Source organism: Crocuta crocuta, unplaced genomic scaffold (assembly GCF_008692635.1).
Source record: "Crocuta crocuta isolate KB4526 unplaced genomic scaffold, BGI_CrCroc_1.0 scaffold477, whole genome shotgun sequence".
In the NCBI taxonomy this organism is placed as follows: Eukaryota; Metazoa; Chordata; class Mammalia; order Carnivora; family Hyaenidae; genus Crocuta; species Crocuta crocuta.
This window is the reverse complement of record NW_027530193.1, coordinates 278895-299507: the sequence shown is the minus strand read 5'-3', so window position 1 is coordinate 299507 and position 20613 is coordinate 278895. Positions and strand designations below refer to the sequence as shown.

Below are 20613 nucleotides of genomic sequence, written 5' to 3'. Positions count from 1 at the left end.
AAACCCCCCCCCCCCAGGAGCTGACTTTGTCCATCAATACTTGGCAGGTGGATTTCTTGGGGGATCTAGAAAGGATACAGAGCTCTCCGTGTGGGTTGGCAGGGAAGAAAAACAGAGGCAGTTCATACACAAAGTGCTTAGAGACTAATAGCATTGTTATGGCTACCATGCTGAGCATTTTATAAGCATTATAACATTTAATTATCAAAACAACTCCATACGGTAAGAATTATTAACATATCCATTTTACACATAAGAAAACTAAAGTTCAGAGGGGGTGGGTAGCTTGCTCAATACAGCAAGCAGCTGGAGGAACTCAGATTTAAATCCATTTCTCTCGAGGTCCAAAGCCAGTGATATTAATTCCGGCAAAGTGCTGACCCTTTTCAGCAGGGCAGTGGGCAGTGGGCACAGAGACACCATGTGAGTGTCTATAGGCAGAGGGGCCACAGCAGGGGCTAAGCCCTATTCCCAGAAGATAGTTTGGTCTCCGGTGTCATTGGCTGCCCGCTGGTCCCTTGTGAACATCTTCTTGGGTGTCAGGCTTTCACTATGTGCTGGGGGCAGGGTGAGCCTGTTCCCTACTGCACTGAGGGTTAGGGGAAGATACAGTTGCGATTTAGTATGACCAAAGTCACAATGGTGAGGACGCGCAGTGAAGGGTACAGCCAATTTGCTGGCTGGAATTCTGCTCCACCTTAGCAGGGACACAGCAAGTAAGACTATGCCAAGTTCACAAGACAGGTGAAAAGGAGCAGGGAGGAGGGTTCTTATGTGCAAAGCCATAGGGGCCCAAGGTCTGGGGTTCCCAAGGGAGAGGAAGAGTCCTGTGGGATGGGGGAGTGACCATCTCAGCTGACCCACAGGGCCCTGGATGTCTGGTGGGGGACCCACACTTTGCTGTCATCTTTGACCAAGGCCCCCTTCTTCTTGAACAGCTGCTGCCAGTGCTGAAGGTGTCTAGCTTGCGTCTGTTTGTCTGGCTGCCCACACTCCATCCTCTCATGGTCTCCAAGAACAGGCTTTACTGACTGCCCTGTACCTGGCACACAGGTACAGTCCCCCAGAAGCAGCTGGCAGGACCCTCCCTCCCAGTCACACAGAGGTCCCGGTGATCTCCCCCGCCCTGAGGCTCCCTTCTTTCCCCTGCTGCATTTTGTTTCTAATTCTGGGCCGACCCCTGGTGCACAGTTACCCATGAACCTCACAAGGATGGGACAGTGTACAGTCTAAGGAGATCTGGAGTCCTTCAGGTCTTAGGCTGGGGATGCTCCTCATGCCAAAGGGTCTGCTTCAAGGCCTGAGCCTGCGGGAGGCATAAGGGGCTGAGAAGAGTCTGGAGCCCCTGGCAGAGGTTGTGGATTCTCTGGTTTCTCTGGGGGATAAGGCTTGCAACTGTCACAGGTGTGATAAAACCCTCGAGGCAACCTGACACGTGAGTGACAGTGCTGTGTTCCCTAAAAACATGGGGAACGTGGGCCCCCCTGAGGATGGTGGCAAGCCAGTGGTGCTCAGCGGCATCAGAATCCCCTGGAGGGCTGGTTAAACACAGGTTGAGAGTCTAGGGTGGGGCCTGGGAATCTGCACCTCTAACACATCCGCAGGTGATGTTGATCCTAGCAGGAACTCATTTTAGACTCAGATGTTGCCCGAGCCCTGGCCGGATGGATTCCTGAGTGTGCCAGCTGCCAAAGGCTGGCAGGTGCCCTCTTTTCTCAGAACTGCCCTGATCAGCACGAGTCGTCTTGCCTAGGAAGCTGTGCACAAGCCCCACCCCGTCCCAGCCTGACCAGCGACTGACTCACACCTCACCCAAGGGCACCAATGCCGGCAGCCCTGTGGTCTGATTCTCGCTTGAGAGTTCCCTGTGTGACCAGGCGGACCTCCCTCTCATGCGGATCTGGACACCCTCTACCATTCACTCCTCACAACAACCCCGTCAGGAAACTGTGGCACAGAGAGGTTCAGTGGCCTGGCTGAGGTCACACAACTTGTTACACGTGCAGCTGTCTGACCCCAGAGCACTCTCTCCCAAACCCCTAGCCTGCTTGACCTGTGGCTCTGACCTCAGTGACAACAACCCCTTGCAGGGCCCATCCATGACACACTTCAGAGACGCTCTCTATACCTACATGCTGTCTCCTCAACTCCCTACAGCAATCTGGGGTTTGCCCACTCAACATACGAAGAGTGTGAGGCCGGGAGGAAAGTGGCTGGCCGTACGTAACCCATTAGTGGTGGCAGAGGTAGGAAGGGAACCCAGGTTTCCTTACCCTGGGTCTCTTGTCAGTTTCTGGGGTGACAGGGAAAAACTCATAATGGCTTATTCAGGAGAGATGCCTCAAGGCTCTAGCATCCCAGGCCCACGGTTCCATGTGACGGACTCAGCCCAATGACAGGCTCTAACTACTCACCCCAAAGTTCCTTTCCTTTTGCCTTGCTACCAAGAGATTGGGGAAATAGCCACAGGGGCCATTTTTGAACTTCCTACCAACTCTGTCTCAAGTGGCAGCTCTGACCACCCCCCACTGGCTGGACTGACAGGGACGAGGGTCCTGCCCCCAGTTCAGGGTGGGGGCTGGGGCCAGTGACATTTCTGTATGATGCTGAAGGCACAAGATACTTGGGGTCAAGGGAACAAGGCTCCCAAGCTGCCTTCTCCACTTCCTGGATGTGTGTCTTCAGACAAGCCACTTGCCCTTGGAGTCTCAGGTACACATCTGTAAAATGAGGATAATTCCATCTCCTTCCAAGGTTAGATGAGACAGGGTGGATTTTACTGTGAGATGGAATAAGCTATTGGGACCCCATCTGGCCTACTCGCCACCTACAACAGGCAGCGCTCTACAGTTTGTGTTTAAACAGGCAGCATTTACTATTTGTTCATTCATTCATTCATTCATTCAGTCAGTCAGTCAGTCAACAAACCCATATGAGACATGCTGCATCCCACACATAAAGCTAAGCACCAGGAGTATTTTATTAGCACATTTGACCCTAACCACCACCCTGTCAGGTAAGTAGCATCAGCTTCAACCTACTGGAGGCTCAGAGAGGGAGAATAATGCCCCAGATCCCCCAGCAGGGCAGACCAGGGACCCCAGGACTCCAGGCTCCCGTTACACACTATTGCTTGGACACCAGGAGGCAGCCTCACAGCTGCAGCCACAGCCCATCCCCTCCAGTAAGTGGAAGGAAGTCTCCCACCGACCCCTGGAGATGCTCTTGGCTCCGCAGCTTCAACAGTGCACTGATGTGACACTCTCCTCTGGAGCCTTAATATTTAGATGAGTTTTATTTGTCTTGCTGCCTTTTCTTTTTTTTTTTTTTAAATAGTTTATTGTCAAGTTGGTTTCTATATAACACCCAGTGCTCATCCCCACAAGTGCCCTCTTCCATGCCCATCTCCCCCCTTCCCCCCCCCACCCCATCAGTCCTCAGTTTGTTCTCAGCATTCAAGAGTCTCTCTTGCTGCCTTTTCTAAAGACTCTGAGTTCTAAATGGACAAAGCCACAAGGTGAGAGAAAGAGTGCAGGAGACTGACTTTTTATTACCCAGCCAGAGCAGAGGGAAAATGACTCCCATAGATCTCAAGTTTTATGTGCTCCAGACATTCTACAGAGCCAGAGATGGCTTCCGAGCAATGCCGACGGTACATTAAAAGCTCATTTTCCCAAACATGGTACTGAATATGCACTCAGAGGAAAGGGCCATTATGCTGGGTAATGTTGGAGCTGCGGCTGATGGTTGCTGCTGTGATTTTCCCTGAATTCTCCCTCATGACTCGGGAGCGGGTCTCAGAGGGAGAGGTGGTCTGGCGAACCTGGCATCTCGCCCAGAATGGAAGTTAAATGCCCGCCCCTTGCACCGTTCGCGGCAGAGGGTCATGGCACCAATTAGAAGCCTGGCATGGGGTGGAGAGGGTGGGCACCAGAGGGTTACCTAGGCAATCGTAAAACATCACAAACTGTTTTGTGACTCCCAGCAGAAAGGGTGGTGATTGGGTCTGAACAAGGATTAGTCTGGACAGGTGTGCAATTTCCTTTTCTCAGGCTTCTGCTGCTGCTGTCCGGCCCCTGAGGCCCACCCCCAAGGCCACCTCTTCCAAGAAGCCTCCCCTGCTACTACTCTCCTCTGAACTCCTCAGTATTCCTCTGTTCCTTGTTCCAAGCTAGCATTTCATACTTCATGCTGTGCTTCCTTATGAACATGAATGGCCTGACTCAGAGTCGAATAGAGGAAGTGGATCTCAGTCCTGGCTGGCGGCTCACTCCCTTGCTCATTCTTCATTCAATCACTCATTTGAAGGCTGTACAGTTTAGATACTGGACACCCAGCAGTCATCCTGACATCAAATTTTGGGGCCACCACACAACTGAGAGTTGTGTGACCAAGTGATTTGTCTCTGTGCCTCTGCCTTTTCATCTGTAAAGTAGCAACAGTAAGAATATCTCCTTACTGGATGAAATGTGAGCACAAATATAAAGGGCTTAAGAGGGTGCCAGGCACATAATAAGTGGTAAATAAATGTTAGCAGACTACAGTTAGAGATAATTCAGCCACTCACTTATGAAAAGTGTGCCAAGAGGATATGGGGTCCAACAAGATGTGGTCCTTGCTCTCCAAAGACTAAGATAAGGCATCTGTGGCCACAGTGAGCATGAACAGTGCTCTGAGGCGATGGCCACCAGGTTCTGTTCTTGGAGGTGCTCTGCCTCAGAAGCCGCTGCCTGGTACGGGAGTTATAAGCCTAAACTGAGAGCTGTAGGGAAAGCCATGTGGACACCAACCCAAAATCATGGCTGCTGTTACCTCGCCCCTCCCCCAGGCTGTGAGCACCCCAGGGCATCTTTGAGTCCTCCGACAGCTCTGCAGGCAACCCTCATTTTCCTATACCCAGCCTGAAGGGTGCAGACAGCACTGGGTTTGGAGCCAGAGGCTCAGGTTCAAGTTCTAGCTCCCTCTTTCTTCTCACTCCATGACCTTGGATGAGCCGTCTCTCTTCTCCGTTCATTCAGCCAATTAATAGACGTTGACGGTTATCCGCTAGGCCAGGCAGGCCCTTTGCCAGATGCTGGTGCCAGAGGAAGGCCTAAGCACAGACCTAGCCTTCAAAGCCATCCCAGGCTGGGAGCACAGTGAGCCACCTGTCTCCATGAACTCAGACTGATCTCACCTTTATTTAAGCTTTTCATATGCTGTTCATTGTGGTTTTCTTGTGGTAATTTTGATTAAAAAAAAAAAAAATACCGCAGTAAGATACCGTTTATCTTGATTACTGAATTTTTTGGCCCTCTCTTAAAATTTTAAGATTGAGGCAAGTGCCCCACTCGCCTCACGCTATTCCCGGCCCAGAGGGTCTAGGCAGCCTCAGAGAGAAGATCACTTCTGAGCTGGGTCCTAACACAGGAAAAGGAGTTCAGCAGGTTGACAGCGGGGCAGAGCCTTCCAAAGAGAAGAAACAGCCCGCACTGGTCCTCAACCAGAGTTGATTTTATCCTCCAGGGAACGTTTGGCACCAACTAGAGGCAGTTTTTATTGTGGTTTTGACTGAGGGAGAACTCCCAGAGGCCAGGGATAGTGGATGGAGGCTGGGGGTACTGCTGGGCATCTTACAAGGCACAGGGCAGCCCCCCACCACGGAGGGGCTTCCTGGCCCGATGCCGGTGGTGCTGGGTTGAGAACCCGATGCTAAGGGATGGGTGTGTGAGACATAATGGCACCGTGCTACCTTGAGCTGGTTGCTTGGCCTCTCTCTGTCTCAGTTTCTGCGGCTGACAAACAGCGATAATAATGGGCTGCTGGGAAGAAGCAATGGGACCAAAGTCTGTACACAGCAGGTATTCAATAAATGCTTAAGCCCTCACCCTTTCCCCTTTGAACACATCTCAAACTTTAGAGCAAACAGTTCTCAGAAGAGACAGCATCCCCAGGTTCCAAAGGAAACTGGGACACGGAAAAGAACACATTCTGTTCTTTTCCGACCTTTCTCTTAGTGAAAACCATGAGTCTTATCTCTCAACAAACGGGGGCCTGTTCACAGAGGACTAGCCTGGTGTTGGCTTATCACTGGCCTGAGTTTTCACAGGGAGTGAATTTTTATGACCGAGTTATAAACCTTTGCAAAAACCATTTTTAAACTAAAAAACGCTGACAGGTTCTTAACTACTATAGCTGCTAAATTAAGCATGAGGGATGGGGTGGGCGGGGGGAGAGTGCAAAGGAAAACAAAAGTGCCCTAAAAGAGTTAGTGGAGGTAAAATAATGTTCATTAAAAATAGAAAAACAAACACACAAAAAAATCTTTTGTGTTCAACTTCACACTCGTACATCATAATGTTCCAGTAAAAGGCCATTTCCCCCTGAGATAATAAAAGAATTGAATTTTTCCTTATCGGTCATCTATTTTTCTAGCTGAAGCTATTACTCCCGCTCTGGGGTTGCTAGGCAACAAGAAATATTAATAGCAGCTTTTATTAGCTTAGCTTTTGCAGCCGAGTACCAGAATGAGAAAATGGGAAACATAAATGTGTTACATAAATCTTTCAACCTTTCAGAGCTGGTGTTAGTCTCTGTTTTCATAATGATTTATTGAAGTGATGGTTCATTTATGAGAAAAAGGAGTGCAGGATAAGAAAACGGAGCAGTCCCCTGCAGGAGTGTTTGAAAATAAATAATTATAGCAGGAGAGCAAAAGCTGTTTAAAGCCATTTTTCTGAGTTTTATAAAATGTAAAAAGACATATTTCTTTCGCTTACTGCCTCTGAAAAACAGGGGGCGGGAGTCTTATCCAGACTCTGCTGAATATAAAGAGACCTCTGGGCCTCTGCTTACCCCCACTTAAGGATCCTCAGAGGCCCATTTCGGAGATCAGCACCCCCATTCCCACCCCCCAGAGGGTAACTGCACACAAACATGGTACCCTGCAAAAACCCAAGCTGGGGTATCCCCGTGAACCCCTTGTTTTTACTGAGATGGATCCTGCCCCTCATCAAGCATTCCAGAAAAGTTGGGCTTGGGGTCCTCGTCTTCTCTTTTCTTTCTTTCTTTTTATTTATTTTAGAGAGAGAGTGTGAGTGAGGGAGAGGGGCAGAGGGAGAGAGAGAGAGAATGCTAAGCAGGCTCCATGCTCAGCACAGAGCCGGACGCAGGGCTCGATCCCATGACCTTGGGATCATGACCTGAGCCAAAATCAAGAGTCAGATGCCCACCCGACTGAGCCACCCAGGCTAGGGGTCCTGTCTTCTTGGCAGGTAGTGGGACTGTCACTTTGTGGTTGCTTTTAAGCTCTGAGTCCCAACTGAGGTCCCAGTGGAGGTAACATGCTTCCTCCAGCCCACTTCCTCCAGCCCACTCTTGAACTGGGGCCTTTTCCTTCCCACTGCACCTGAGCCTCCGACCTGCCTTTCCCAACACCCACCCCTGGGCCTGGCCCCCCGCAGGTGAGCCAGCCTGGCTACTTACTGCCCCAACAAAGCCGACCCCCTAGCAGCTCAGGCTGGACAAACAGATACGAGGCTGAAGGCACCCAAACTCCATCAGCAAAATTAATAGAGTAGCTTATATTTATTATAAGTGCCTACTGTGTGCCAGGCACTGGGCTGAGCACTTTTGCTATATCTGATCATTAAATCTTCACAAGTTCCTACGAGGCAAGTAAAAGTCCCTCCATTTTACAGATGAGGAAACTGAGGCTCATGGAGGATTAACCCCTTGGTCTGAGTCTCAGGGTTAAAGGTAACAAATGGTGAAGCTGGGTTTTGAACTTGGGTCAGCTTAACTCCAGACACCATGCTCCTAACTAGTAGGAGATACTAGATGTCAAGAAAACAAAAGCACATAAGCCAAACAAAGCACTATCACAATAGATTTCAAAAAACAGCCCAAGTTCCTGCCCTCCCTGCATCCATACCCTTCTGCAGTGCAATACTGAGATTTCTTCCTTTAAGAAGTGGGGCTGATTTCTGGGGTGCTTGGGTGGCTCAGTTGCTTAAGCGTCCGACTTTGGCTCAGGTCACGATCTTGAGGTTTGTGGGTTCAAGCCCCATGTTGGGCTCTGTGCTGACAGCTCAGAGCCTGGAGCCTGTTTCAGATTCTGTGTCTCCCTCTCTCTCTGACCCTCCCCTGCTCATGCTGACTCTCTCTCTCTCAGAAATAAATAAAACATTAAAAAAATTTTTTTAAAAAGAAGTGGGGCTGATTTCATCGCTCCTGGAATCTAGGCTTGGCCACGTGCCTTGCTGTGGTCAATGGGACATCAGCAAACATGACACAAGCGGAGGTTTGAAAATGGTTCGGGGCGCCTGGGAGGCTTAGTCGGTTAAGTGACCAACTCCAGCTCAGGTCATGAACTCACAGTTCTTGGGTTCAAGCCCCGCGCTGGGCTCTGTGCTGACAGCTCAGAGCCTGGAGCCTGCTTTGGATTCTGTGTCTCCCTCTCTCTCTGCTCCTCCCCTGCTCGCACTCTGTGTCTGTTTCTTTCTCTCAGAAATAAATAAACATTAAAAGAAGAAGAAGAAATGTGGTTGCACCTGGGGCCTGTCCTTCTTTGACGCTGTTGGGAACCCTGTGGCCGTCGCCATGTAAACAGGCCCGGGCCACCATGGGATGAGAGACCACTGGCCCTAGCCGACATCAGGCCAGCTGCCAGAATGTAAACAAGGTCGCCCTAGACCAGGCTGTCCCAGGCCAGCTGCATGCTGACCCCAGGAATCAGACAAGCTGGTCCAGATCAAAAGACCTACCCACCCACAGAATCACCAGAAATAGTAAAAGTTCATTGTTTGCTTCAAGCTTGGTACACAGTGAAAACTAACTAATACAGTCATAAGCCAAAACAAACAAACAAATAAATTAAATGCATTAAGGGCAAGAAAACAAAGAGTCTGGATTGCGGGTGTCTACTGCCCACCGTGGCTCGGAAGTCCAGACAAGGGTTGGGGGGGGAGCAGGTCTTTGGTCCCTTTTTTTCAGACTCAGGAGCAGAATCCCCTGCATCTCAACTTGTGAGAATCAAACAGAGGTAGACCAAATCTCCTGGGGGAGAAGGGGTAAGGCAGGGAAGGGAGGAGGAGAGAGAGAAAGGAGATTGGAGGGGAAGAGGAAGAGAAGGGTGGAGGTGTTAGGAGGTGTACCAAGGACCTCCCAGGGTCAATACGGACTCTGCCCCAGACCCCAGGCCCTAACCCAGAGCTGCAGGCTCTCTCATGGGAACCGCCTCTAAAGCAATGGGGAGTAGAGGAAACTAGAATGCCCAACCCCTGCCCCGACAGCCTACCCCAGGATACTAGTCTGGAAAGAACTTTCACTTGGCATGGGGTTCCTGAACCATGGCCCCTAGCCCACTCTGTGTGGGAGAAGGACCAGTCCTACCAAGATGCTTTGGGACAGGGACATAGAACACAAAGGATCTAAAACTACCAGTCTGGCACTCAGGATTTTAATTCAAGTTGGTAAGATCTGAGCCCCCTGGGCCAGTGACATGTGCAGTGGTGGTAGTAGATGGTCTATCCGACGTCAAACCCATACCCTTGTCCAATGCATCCTAGCTGACTGAGCAGTTATTCATTCCCATTTGCCTGTTTGTGAGTTCGCCAGAGCTGGAATCTCAATCCCCGTTCTATAGATGGGAAAACTGAGGCTGGGAGAGATGAGACTTGTCCAAGGCCCCAGAAAAAGCAAACAACAGTCAACTCTGGAAGAGAATGCTTGAATGATAGCTGCGTGCCATCCTGTGGTAACTGAGGCCCAAAACTGGACCACACGGCTCCAGTAACACCGAGGGTTCGGCTTAGGGAAACCCCACATTCCCCAAATCACCAGAACCCATGGCTGGGGCAAGGACAACTTTGCCAGACTCCTTTCCACTCGGGCCCGTCTCCACCCACTCAAGACTCTCCCCGGACTCTCTCCGGTCTCACAGAAGGTGCAGGCTCCCCGGGGCTTGCCTGGCAGCACCCGGCCCTGGCCCTTCCCTGGAGATTTCCTCTTCTGAGTATGCCAGGACCGTAAGCTCGAACATTTCCCAAGGACGACTCCAAAATAAATTATTTCAGACTTAACAGAGGCCGCTTAATAAATTCCACTCTTCCAGTTTCTTTGGGTATTTTAGAAACTGATTTATACATACAATATCTCTCTCAAAATGAGACAATCAACACAGGATAAAATTATTGAGTTATGAAAATAGGGGTCAGATGGAGGTGCAGTGCTTTAAATTAAACCGGCAAAATGTATCTTTCATACTAAATTGACTCTTTTTGTCTTGGAAATGAATGTTTAATCAGTTAAGACGCTAAAGTCGAGGGAGAAGCTTTAAGCATATTTAATTTTGTAAAAGGGGCCTGATTCCAATACTGCACAGGGTTCCTACCAGCAGCCATACCTTAAAAGCAGAAAAGCCAACAGCCACGCATGTCAGGAGGTCACCAGGCCAGGCCAGGGGACCAGAAGGAATCGGTGGCCTCTGGGACCAGAGCCAAAAGGGCCTGGCATAAACGAGATGGTTGTCAAATGCCCTGGCCTCACCCACCTCTCTAGGGATGACACCCCTGACGCACTTCAACCTGTGCAAATAGCATCTGTGACCTCCTGGCCATGGGAACAGCGTCCGTGCCGTCTGCGGCACAGCTGCTCTACCTCTCGGGCACCTGGTAAAACTGAGAGGTGCGTGGGGGCAGCCAGAGCGGGGCTTGAATTCCTGTTTTGTTTCTTAATAACTGTGTGACATTCAGTCGTTCACTCATTTGTTTATTCATGAAGTGTTTCTAGAACCTGCTATGTGTCAGCTCATCACTTCCTAAAGGCGCCTCTTCTGGGTACACACAGCAGAAACGGAGTTTTCGCCTGTCTCTCTGCCTGTACCAGGACTTCCTCAAGGACGTCTTAAAGGAGGCGCCCGGGTGGCTCTGTCACTTGAGCGTCCGACTCTTGGTTTCAGCTGAGGTCACGATCTCACGGTTCGTGGGATCGAGCCCTGTGTTGGTCTCTGTGCTGCCAGTGTGGAGCCTGCTTGAGATTCTCTTTCTCTCTCTCTCTGCTCCCCTCCTACTCATTCTCTCTCTCAAAATAATAAACTTTATACATATATATAACATAAATATGATTGGATATCACACACACACACACACACACACACACATATATAAAGGGGACCTTATAGAGCCAGGGCTCAGACAATCCCTGGTGCTTATTAGGCTCTCAATAAAGGCTGCTGTACAGTTGACCACCATATGGTAGGCTGAAAACAGCCCCCTAAAAACGTCCATCCTAATCCCTGGAATGTGCATTTGGGGGGAAAATTTGCAGGTGTGATTATGTTAAAGCTCTTGAGATGGAGGGATTATCCTGGGTTATTCCTAAATGCTATCACAAGCGTCCTTACAAGAAAGGCAGAGGAGAGCGTACAGAGGAGGCCATGTGAAGACAGGCAGAAGTTCAAGTGTTGTGGACACAAGCCAAGGATGGCCAGCAACCCTTAGAAGCTAGAAGCAGCAAGGGATGGATTCTCCCCAGAGCTTCCAGAGGAATTCACCCCTCCAGACACCTTGATGTTAGGTCCAGCAACACTGATTTGAAGCTGTAGCCCCCTGAGCTGTGAGACAATCAATTTCTGGTTGTTTTAAGCCACCATGTTTGTGCCAATTTGTTAGAGCAGCCACAGAAAACCAGTACAATCACCTGCCTGCTCCACACCCCCCTGTTCCCTTATTGTGATGCCACATTTGGTTCCTGGGAGCCGTGTGTGAGCAGTTTGTAAAGCCCTCTGCACCGTGCCTGACACCTAGCAGGTGGCGAAGAAATTCCCAGCCCCACCCGCGGTGCGCACGTCTGTATGCACACACACACCTGCGTCCTACAACTCAGACAAATTCTAAAAATGTGTCTCTAAGCCTGCCTTGTCTCTCTTTACCACACAGTCCCAACGCATGGACATATGCTTACCCGTTTCCTGTTTGGTCCAGTAGCCCTCCCCTGGGTAAGACAGTTTGGCTTATTTTTCATTATATAATGAGGGAATATAAAACTCAGCGAACCCTTGAAAGCTAATGAAAGAATTCAAGCTTTCTGAATTTGTAAAGTGTCTTTAACATGAGCTAGTTTCAAAGAAATCTGGAAAATGACTCAAAGTGCCTATTTGGACCGAGCCCAACCAAAACAAATCCTAGGAGGAGTGATCAGAAGGTCATTTTTGGTTAATAGACAGGCATTCTTTGTGATTACGAGAGCTACTGTAGCCAGGTGGCCCTACAACGGTTCCTGAGAATATCTGCGGTCTGTTCCTTTACATAAGTGAGATTCACGGGAAAACACTGCCATTTGGTTACGGTGGGAATTCACCGCCATTACTACTAATACTAACAAATACTCCCTGATGGTTTGCTCCTTGCCAGGCACTTGCTAAGACTGCACCCGTGATCTGAGATACACTTCACTGCGGCCTTGAGGCGGGCACTGCTATGATTCCAAGATAAGGAAATGAAGCCCGGGGGGTGGAGGCAGGATCTAAGGCAGGTCTGTGGGACTCCATGGCCCCACACGCTAGCCACTAATCCACACTGTCTCCCCTGCCCACCACACCAGAGGCCAGCAGCATGGGGCCCAGGACTATGGCCATTCTCATCCCTGCATTCGCAGCCCTCCCCGGGACACACGCCAGAGGCGTCTGCTGGCACCCCACCCTGGCTTGTGTTACCATAATTCCCCAAAGACATGGTCTGGAGTAGTGATGTCTTGTGAGCAATCAGCGGCGCAGGCAGCTAAGGCACAGCATTCTATCAAAGAGGAATTAAAACCATATGGCTCTGGAATCCTGAGGTCTCACAGAGCAGAAGAAACCAAGGACCTGCATTATTGATGGGCCCCAAAGACAAGTATTCCTCAAGAAATGCAGGATCCATTTCCACTGAGCACTTGCATCAGACCCCGCACATTGTACGATGTGGAGCTTCAGCTGGCTGCCTCCCTCTTCCTCCACCCCTTCCTCCTTTTACTTCTCCCCTGGATTCAAAGAAGAAAAAACTGTGATGCAGTTTACAACAATCCATAGAGGATACCAGCTTTTTTTTTTTTTTTTAAAGCAAGGAAAGTTGGTGATAATAAGAGTAAAGAATAAATAAAACACAGCAAAGAGTCTTAGAATATACACTGTGTGCCCGAAGGTCCCGGGCATCGGCTAGAAGTGGGCCACACACGTGGCTGTGGCCTCTCAGTACCCTCTGCAGAGATAAACACGATCAACCCAGCACCATGTGATTCTGACAGGAGATCTGTATGGACCTCCTCCCCTGCTACTGGTGAGTTTGTGACCCAAGCTGACAAAACCGAAGACTGCTTCCTCCTGGATACGATGGTTGGTCAAGCCGTGCTCCGTTGTGGTCCTCCCTGGAAGACCCAGACTGCCACTTGCCAGAGGTGTCAGGGAAGATGGTGGTTACCAGCAGCTACCATGCCTGCCGTGTGGCAGTGGCATAGGATAGGGCCCTAAGGACACTACTGGGGTTTCTGGATCCAGCCATGCCTGAAACCCCTGTCTGCCCCTGGATATTTGAGTCCTTTTGCCTAAGTTAGTTTGAGTTTGGTCTCTGCCACTTAGAAATGAACTTAAGAGTTGTGACTAGTATATAATATTAACTGTGAGGGAAAAAGCAAAAATAAACAGAAATCGTGGTTACTCAGGAGAGGTACTAGAATTCCCTTTAAGGGCCTTTTTCTATTATACAAAAATGCTCTGCTAGTGTTCTGTAGATCTTGAATGTTCAAATCAGCCATGATGCTAAGAAATCATACATTTCCTTAGAATGGGATTCAGGACCCTTGTGATCCAGGCCCAGCTAGCTCTTTCACCTCCTCTTTTTCTCTTGCTCCAAGTCCTTTCTCTCCAGCCCTATGAAGAAAATGAACCACATGTTGTCCCCAAGCATGACACGAGCCCATGTGCATCTTGCTTTGGTACATGCTATTCCCTCAACCTGGAAAGTACTTTCCTATCTTCGTCTGCCTGCTGCATTTCTATTTATCCTGAAAACTTTAACTCAGCAACCACCTTTCTCCCTGGCAGCTTAAACAAGATACAAAATATTTAAAAAATATTATGATTCTATTTATCTAAAATGTTCAGAATAGGCAGATATCTAGAAATAGAAAGTAGCTCAGTGGTTACCTAGGGCTGGGGGCTGTAGGGTGGGGGTGCTGAGAATGATGACTAAGGGGTACAGAGTTTCTTCTCAGGGTGATGAAAATGATGCAAAATGGACTGTGTTGATGGTCGCAACCCTGTGTAACTAACACCTACTGGGTCGCATACCTTAAATGGGTGTATTGTATGGTGTGTGAATTATATCTCAATAAAGCCATTATAAAATAAAAATAAAGATGAGATTATACTATTAGAAATAATGACAAAACGAATAATACCAAGATATTACAAACAGAGTTCCAGAAGTTTCCTGTGTGAAGACATAAACGACCCTCCATGCCCAGCCCTCATATTCCACAGACCCCCACGCAAGCATCGGAGCCCACACCTGGCACGCAAGCATTCTGCTCCCTCCTCAACTCCCTTCCCTACTGTAAGTAGCAGGATCCATGGTGGAGGACAGGGACTCACCGTGGGCAGCTGGCCTGATAGCAGGTGGCTGTCCTGGGCCAGCATGTTGGACACCATGATGGCCGGGAGGTCCATGGCCTGGTAGGAGTAGGCGGGGAGGAGTCCGTTGGGCGTGAGGCCGTGGCACAGTGAGTGGTAGCCAGCTTCGTGGTCCCCCAGGTGCAGGAGGGATGGCTCAGGGAGGTTGGGAGGTGTTATTGGGGGGATCTCATAGTCTTCGTTGCTCTCGCTCTGGCTGCTGTAGGTCTAAAACATCAAAAGGGCATGAAGTTGGGAGTCAGTGTCTCACAAACGCAGAAGATGCTTAATAGCACCAATAATAGCAGCAACAATGGTAACAACTTCTTCAAAGGGAAGAAGGAATGATCCCTCTGCAAGGCAGACAATCAAGATGGCCCGATGACTTGGTCAGATTCCTGCCCCATCTTTAGATGAGTGCTCCTTACCACCAGAGAGTCTGTATACAAAATCCTGCCCTCCCGGAGAATGGGACCAGCTCTTGTTCCCCTCTCTCCTTCATTTTCCCATCAGATCTGGTCACTGCAGCCCACCGTGAGTCCATCTTCCTATACCCACCCATTTTACAGATGGGAAAATTCAGGGCCAAGAGGAAAGTGGCAGGGCACCTGGCTGGCTCTGTTGGAAGAGCCTGTGCTTCTTGATCTCAGGGTTAAGTTCAACTTCCATGTTGGTGTGTAGAGATTACTTAAAAATAAAATCTTAAGGAAAAAACACCAAGAGGAAAGTGGCCTACCCAAGGTTAGTTGAAGAGTTGGGATGGAGCTGAAGTATCCTCAACTCTGCCTGGTAGTCTCCCACAGCAGTTGGATGCCTTTTCCTTATGTGTCCTGAACACCCAGTTCAATCGGATCCCCTCTCGGTCTTTCTCATCTTGACAAATGGCACCAAGATCCCCCCAGGAGCACAAGGTAGGAGCTATACTGAATACCTTCCTTTCTAATCCTTGTTTGTTTGCATTCAGGACAATGCTGAATAGACACGATGGAAGTGGGGACCCTTGCTTTCTTCCTTAAATACTTCAGTGTTTTACCACTAAGTACAGTGTTTGCCGTAGGCTCTTACAGGAATTCTGTAGCAGACCGAGGGCATTCCTAGTTTGTCAAGGTGTTTGTTTTTCTTTCAAGTGTGCATGGGTTTTTATTATTGTTGTTTTACTTTTATTGGACTCTCTCTCCCTATATCTAATGAAAGGCTCAAGTGACTTTTCTCCTTTAATACAGTTAATATGGTAAATTACTTCACTTGGTTTAACATTAGAAAATGTTAAAGCAACCTTGCATTTCTGGAATAAACTTGGTTGTGATGTATTACTGTTTTTATGCATTGCTGGATCTTGATCACTGACATTTTGTTTAGGGTTTTTGTATCTAGTTCATGAGTGAAACTGGCCTGTAGTTTCCCTCTTTCCTTCTGCCCTTATTGGGTTTTGGTACCAAGGTGATGTCAATCACGGGGAATCACTCCCCTTTTCTATATTCTGAAAGAGGTCAGGGGTCAGAGAAGAGACATATAAGAAAACTTTTAGGAAAGAAAAATTAGGAGACAAAGTGAGGGGGTCCTGAGGACACCTGTTCAATCAGCATTCTGGAAGGAGAAGAGTGACAGAATGGGGAAGAGGAGTAACTGAAGAGATAATGGTTGGGAATATTTCAGAACTGAAGGAAGACATCAGATGTACTGGCGAATATAATGGTAAATCTTAGAACAATCATAATACATAATGTGTAAGGGGACCCCACAATACCAAAGTGGAATATGAGAAATGACATCTTCCAACATCCTTGTTTTCTATGATAAGTTAAATATGTCTGTTAAAATAACTAGGGTAGGTGAAGCCCAACACAATATCTGCTTCCTGGTAGGTAGGCTCCCAGCAAATACTTGTTGGATGAGGCCACTGAGTGGTAAGGCTGAGTAGGATTTGAGTAGAGCTATGGTGAGAGCAAGGAGCATGTTGTATCTAAACACCTGCTTGGTGTCAAACTTTTCTCCTCAGGCACTATGTTTGAAGCTCCCCACAGCTGCCCTGGGGAAGAGTCCTGCACATCTACAGAGATGTGCTCTGAGACGGTAAGTGCCTTGCCACACTCACACCCATCCTTGGACCCAGAGCCCAAGCCACCTTTTGCTCACTGGCTCCCTCTGCCAGGGCTTCTGTGGGCTTATTTCACAGAAATAACAGCGTGCTTACACTCAACATTCTCTCACTAACTAGAACAACGTGCAGTCCAGGAAGAAGTGATCGTGCTGGTGGCAAAGGACTTTCACAACCATCAGGAAGAGGACCTAGTCTTCTGCCCCCAAGATCTGGCTCCTTCCCATCACCTGACACTGCTTCCAAGATCTGGACCAGGATGGGGCAGGGAAGGCTTGCACAGGTTTGGGGACTGACCCCTGCCTCATTGCTCCATATGTACACTCTAATCTCTTTATGGCATGATCATTGCCCCTCTCTGGACTCAATTTCCCTATTTGCATAAAGAGAAGGGAGGATGGACTCATCTCAACCATCTCAAGCTCCATGGCTAAAAACTAGCTACTCAATCAATATTTGTGAGATTGAATCTAATTTAATGGGGGACCCACAGCTGGTACCTGAGATTAACGGAATGGCTAGGAGAGGGGACCCAAGGAAGACTCAGTCGCTCCTGATGAAGCTCAACACATAGGTGGAAACCGTGTCCTGGTAGGTCTCAGGTCTGCTGAAAACAATTTTCTCAAGCTTTTTTTTTTTTTAATCAAGAAATATAAATATCTAGCATTTATTGAGCATATAGTATATGCCAGGTGCAAGCACTTTACAAAATTTAATGAATTAATTCTTACAACAACCCAATGAAGGAGGTTTCTGGTATTATATGCCCATTTTATAGGTAGAGAAACTAAGACACAGAGAGAAGAATTTACTTGCCCAAAGTCACACATTTGGAAAGAAGCCTCACTCCAGTCACCTCCCTCTTCATCCAGTTTATACTGTCTCCAAAGGAAAGTAATGTTTCCTTGCCTGTGACACAGATCCCAGAAATCTGGGTCCTCATAATCCTTAGTGGCAGTGCCATGTCATGGCCAAATTGAGGGGTTGGGGACCAAGAAACAGGCTTTGATCCAGCCTTGTTATTGAGGAGCTTAGCAAAGCAACACCTCCTTCTAAATGGTGAAGATCAAGCCCCAACCCCAACCCTCTTCCCTACCGTCTCTTACCTAGAATAATAACTCTCTTGATTCTTGAAAACCCATCANTTGGCCATCTGGATGTCCTCTTTGGGGAAGTGTCTCTTCATATCTTCTGCCCATTTCTTCACTGGGTTGTTTGTTTTTTGGGTGTGGAGTTTGGTGAGTTCCTTATAGATTTCGGATATTAACCCTTTATCTGATATGTCATTTGCAACTATCTTTTCCCATTCCGTTGGTTGCCTATTAGTTTTATGGATTGTTTCCTTAAGCAGGGTGTTTTACATGTGTGCCATCTCCATTCTGTCTTTGCTCCATAATTTCCTAGGCACGTGACACAAAACTAGAATGTGCTCCTAATGCCCCAGGCATGTCTATAATGACCTCCTATGTTTCCCTAATTACAAATGTGTGTCTAATATGACCTCGGATAGCTCTCTAAACTCCCCAGGTGTATCTATCTCCTTAATTCTCTAGGTGAATCTACCTTGACATGGATGTCTTCCAGGTTCTCCCAGGTTCCCCAGTTTTCCCAGCTTTATTAAGATATAATTGACATATAATTAATCTCTAATTCTTAAAAGAATCCCATATTTATCCCCATTTGACAAATCAGAAAAACAAGATATAGAGCCTTCACCCAGGTTCCACTAGGAGGGAATAAGGTCTGATCTGCACACTCTTCAAGGAGTGCAACTTGACACAGCAACCTCTTCAAGGAGTCTCCAGGTGCCATTCCCCCACTGAGACTCTGTCCACTCCCCAAATAAATACATTCTGAACACTCCATGCTCAACAACTAGTACACCTCTACTGGAGTGTGTGTGTGTGTGTGCACATGTGCGTGCTTGCACATGTGTGCACATGTGTAGAGGGGGGAGGGAGAGAGAATCTTCTAAATATCTTAACATGGCACCCTGGGGGGTATGAAAATGATTTTTCAGGTTGTATTTTGATGCACTTTGGCGCATATAAGTGGGTGTCAATGTAATTTTGCCCTTAAGTGCATCTCCACCAAGACAAGGTGCCCACAGGTCAACTGGTATTCTGTTATGGTTAAGGGTAGGAGTGGTACAGGGGTTGGTGAAGGGAGATGGCTATAGGCAGGGGGCAGAGAGGAGAAGGAGCCAGGGTACCCCCAAGTAATCAGAAATGGGTGGAGGAGAGAAAGCACTCTGTAACCCTTTTGCTCCTCTATGCCGAACACCTTGCTTGTAAAACCCGCATCATGATATGAACCCAACTACCCACTGCTTCTCACCTTCACCAAGATAGATGAGCAAGGCTTTGGTCAAATTGCACCAGAAATCATGGTCACCAGCTCTGTGTGGTGTCTTTATGCCTCTGGGAACCGCTCCCTCCCAGCTTGTTCATTTCCATGGTGGTTCTCCCCGTCTGTCTTCTTTTCTCATCCTCTAGCACCTTCTCTGCCCCTTCACCCAGTGCAGATGACCAAACGACCTTCTACTTCCCAGGGAACACAGATAATAACTCTAACAGCATCCTGATGCCAGAACCACAACCATGCCCATTTGGTACCAACTTGCCTCCTGCTTTGATATCAAAAGAGCCATCCCTCCTTCCTAAGGCCAAGCTCTTTGCTTCTGTAGGGAATGATCCTTCCCCATCTGTCCCAGGACTTTGGGCATCCCATTAACCCTTCTTGCTCCTGCTTTTTGGCCTCCCCCTCTGCTGGACCACTGTCATCAGCACTGAAGAATGCTCATGTCTCCCTGGTTTGCACACTCCTCCATCCCTCTCCAGCTGCCACCACCTCCTCCCGGTCCACACCTGTCTTCCTGAAAGGGCTGTCCTCATCTGTAGCCCCCTCTTCCTCATCTCCCACTCACTCCACAGCCCACTGGGACCTGCCTCCTCTGCTCCTAAGGCCCTCACCACCCAGTGGCCTCCATGGTGCCAGATACAAACAGATGACATCTCACTGTCCCTCATCAATGGCAGGCCAACTATCCCTTCACCTCATCTTGAGAACACCCCTCCTTTAGCATCCAGAACCTCATGCTGCCCACCTTCTTGCTTCCTCTTCTCCTTTTCCAATGCCAAATCCTCCTCCTCTAACCCAACCTTCTATGGTAAGAGTTTCTTGGCCTCAGTCCTGACTCTTCTCTCTTCCTGCCTTACACCTTCTCCCCAGGTGGACCTCAGGCTGTTTTAATTCCCATCTAGTGCCACGTTTCCACCTCCAATCTTGGCACCCATCTGAACTCCAGATGTGAGTATCTGAACACCTCCCCTCACCTAATATTTTCACCTAATGTCTCAGAAACATCTCAAGGTCAACATGTGCAAAGCTATAGTCACGTTGTCCTCTCCCACCCTCCACCTGTGTCTCCCTCATCCAGTCCTCCATCCAGTTAATAAAGCTACAGACTTGGGGCTTACCCTTGGTCATTCCTCAAATCTAGTGAGACTCCTCTAAACTGTCTTTTAAACCTACCCATTTTTCTCCATTCCCACCACCACTGCCCTGGTCCAGACCACACAGTCTCTTACCTGGACAAGTGCAACAGCCTGTGCCCTGGCCTTCCACAGCCCACTCCTTTCCCTGCCAGTCCATCTCCTCCATGTAGCTAGGGTGGTCTCTAGGAAGATCATCACCTCAGCATGCCACTTCCGTACTTTCAGTGGTTTTAATGGCTCCCCACTATCCTGAGGATAAAGCCCCCCAGTCTCAAACATGGCTCTGCCATCCTCACATGGCTGTCCTCCATCACCCCTCTAGCCACAATGACCTTACCTGCCTCCAGGGCCTCACATAGGCTGTTCCCTCTGCTAGAACGTTGTGCCCAGCA

General features: G+C 48.6%; 1 protein-coding gene across 1 annotated transcript in view; it reads right to left on the bottom strand.

Moving 5' to 3' along the window:
• The window catches only part of TOX2 (TOX high mobility group box family member 2), a 134595-nt gene that overhangs the window by 33765 nt on the left and 80217 nt on the right, over positions 1-20613 (bottom strand). Inside the window, exon 4 of the mRNA XM_077765291.1 lies at positions 14609-14854. Within this exon, the coding sequence (XP_077621417.1) occupies positions 14609-14854 (246 nt within the window). The remainder of the gene's footprint in view (positions 1-14608; positions 14855-20613) is intronic.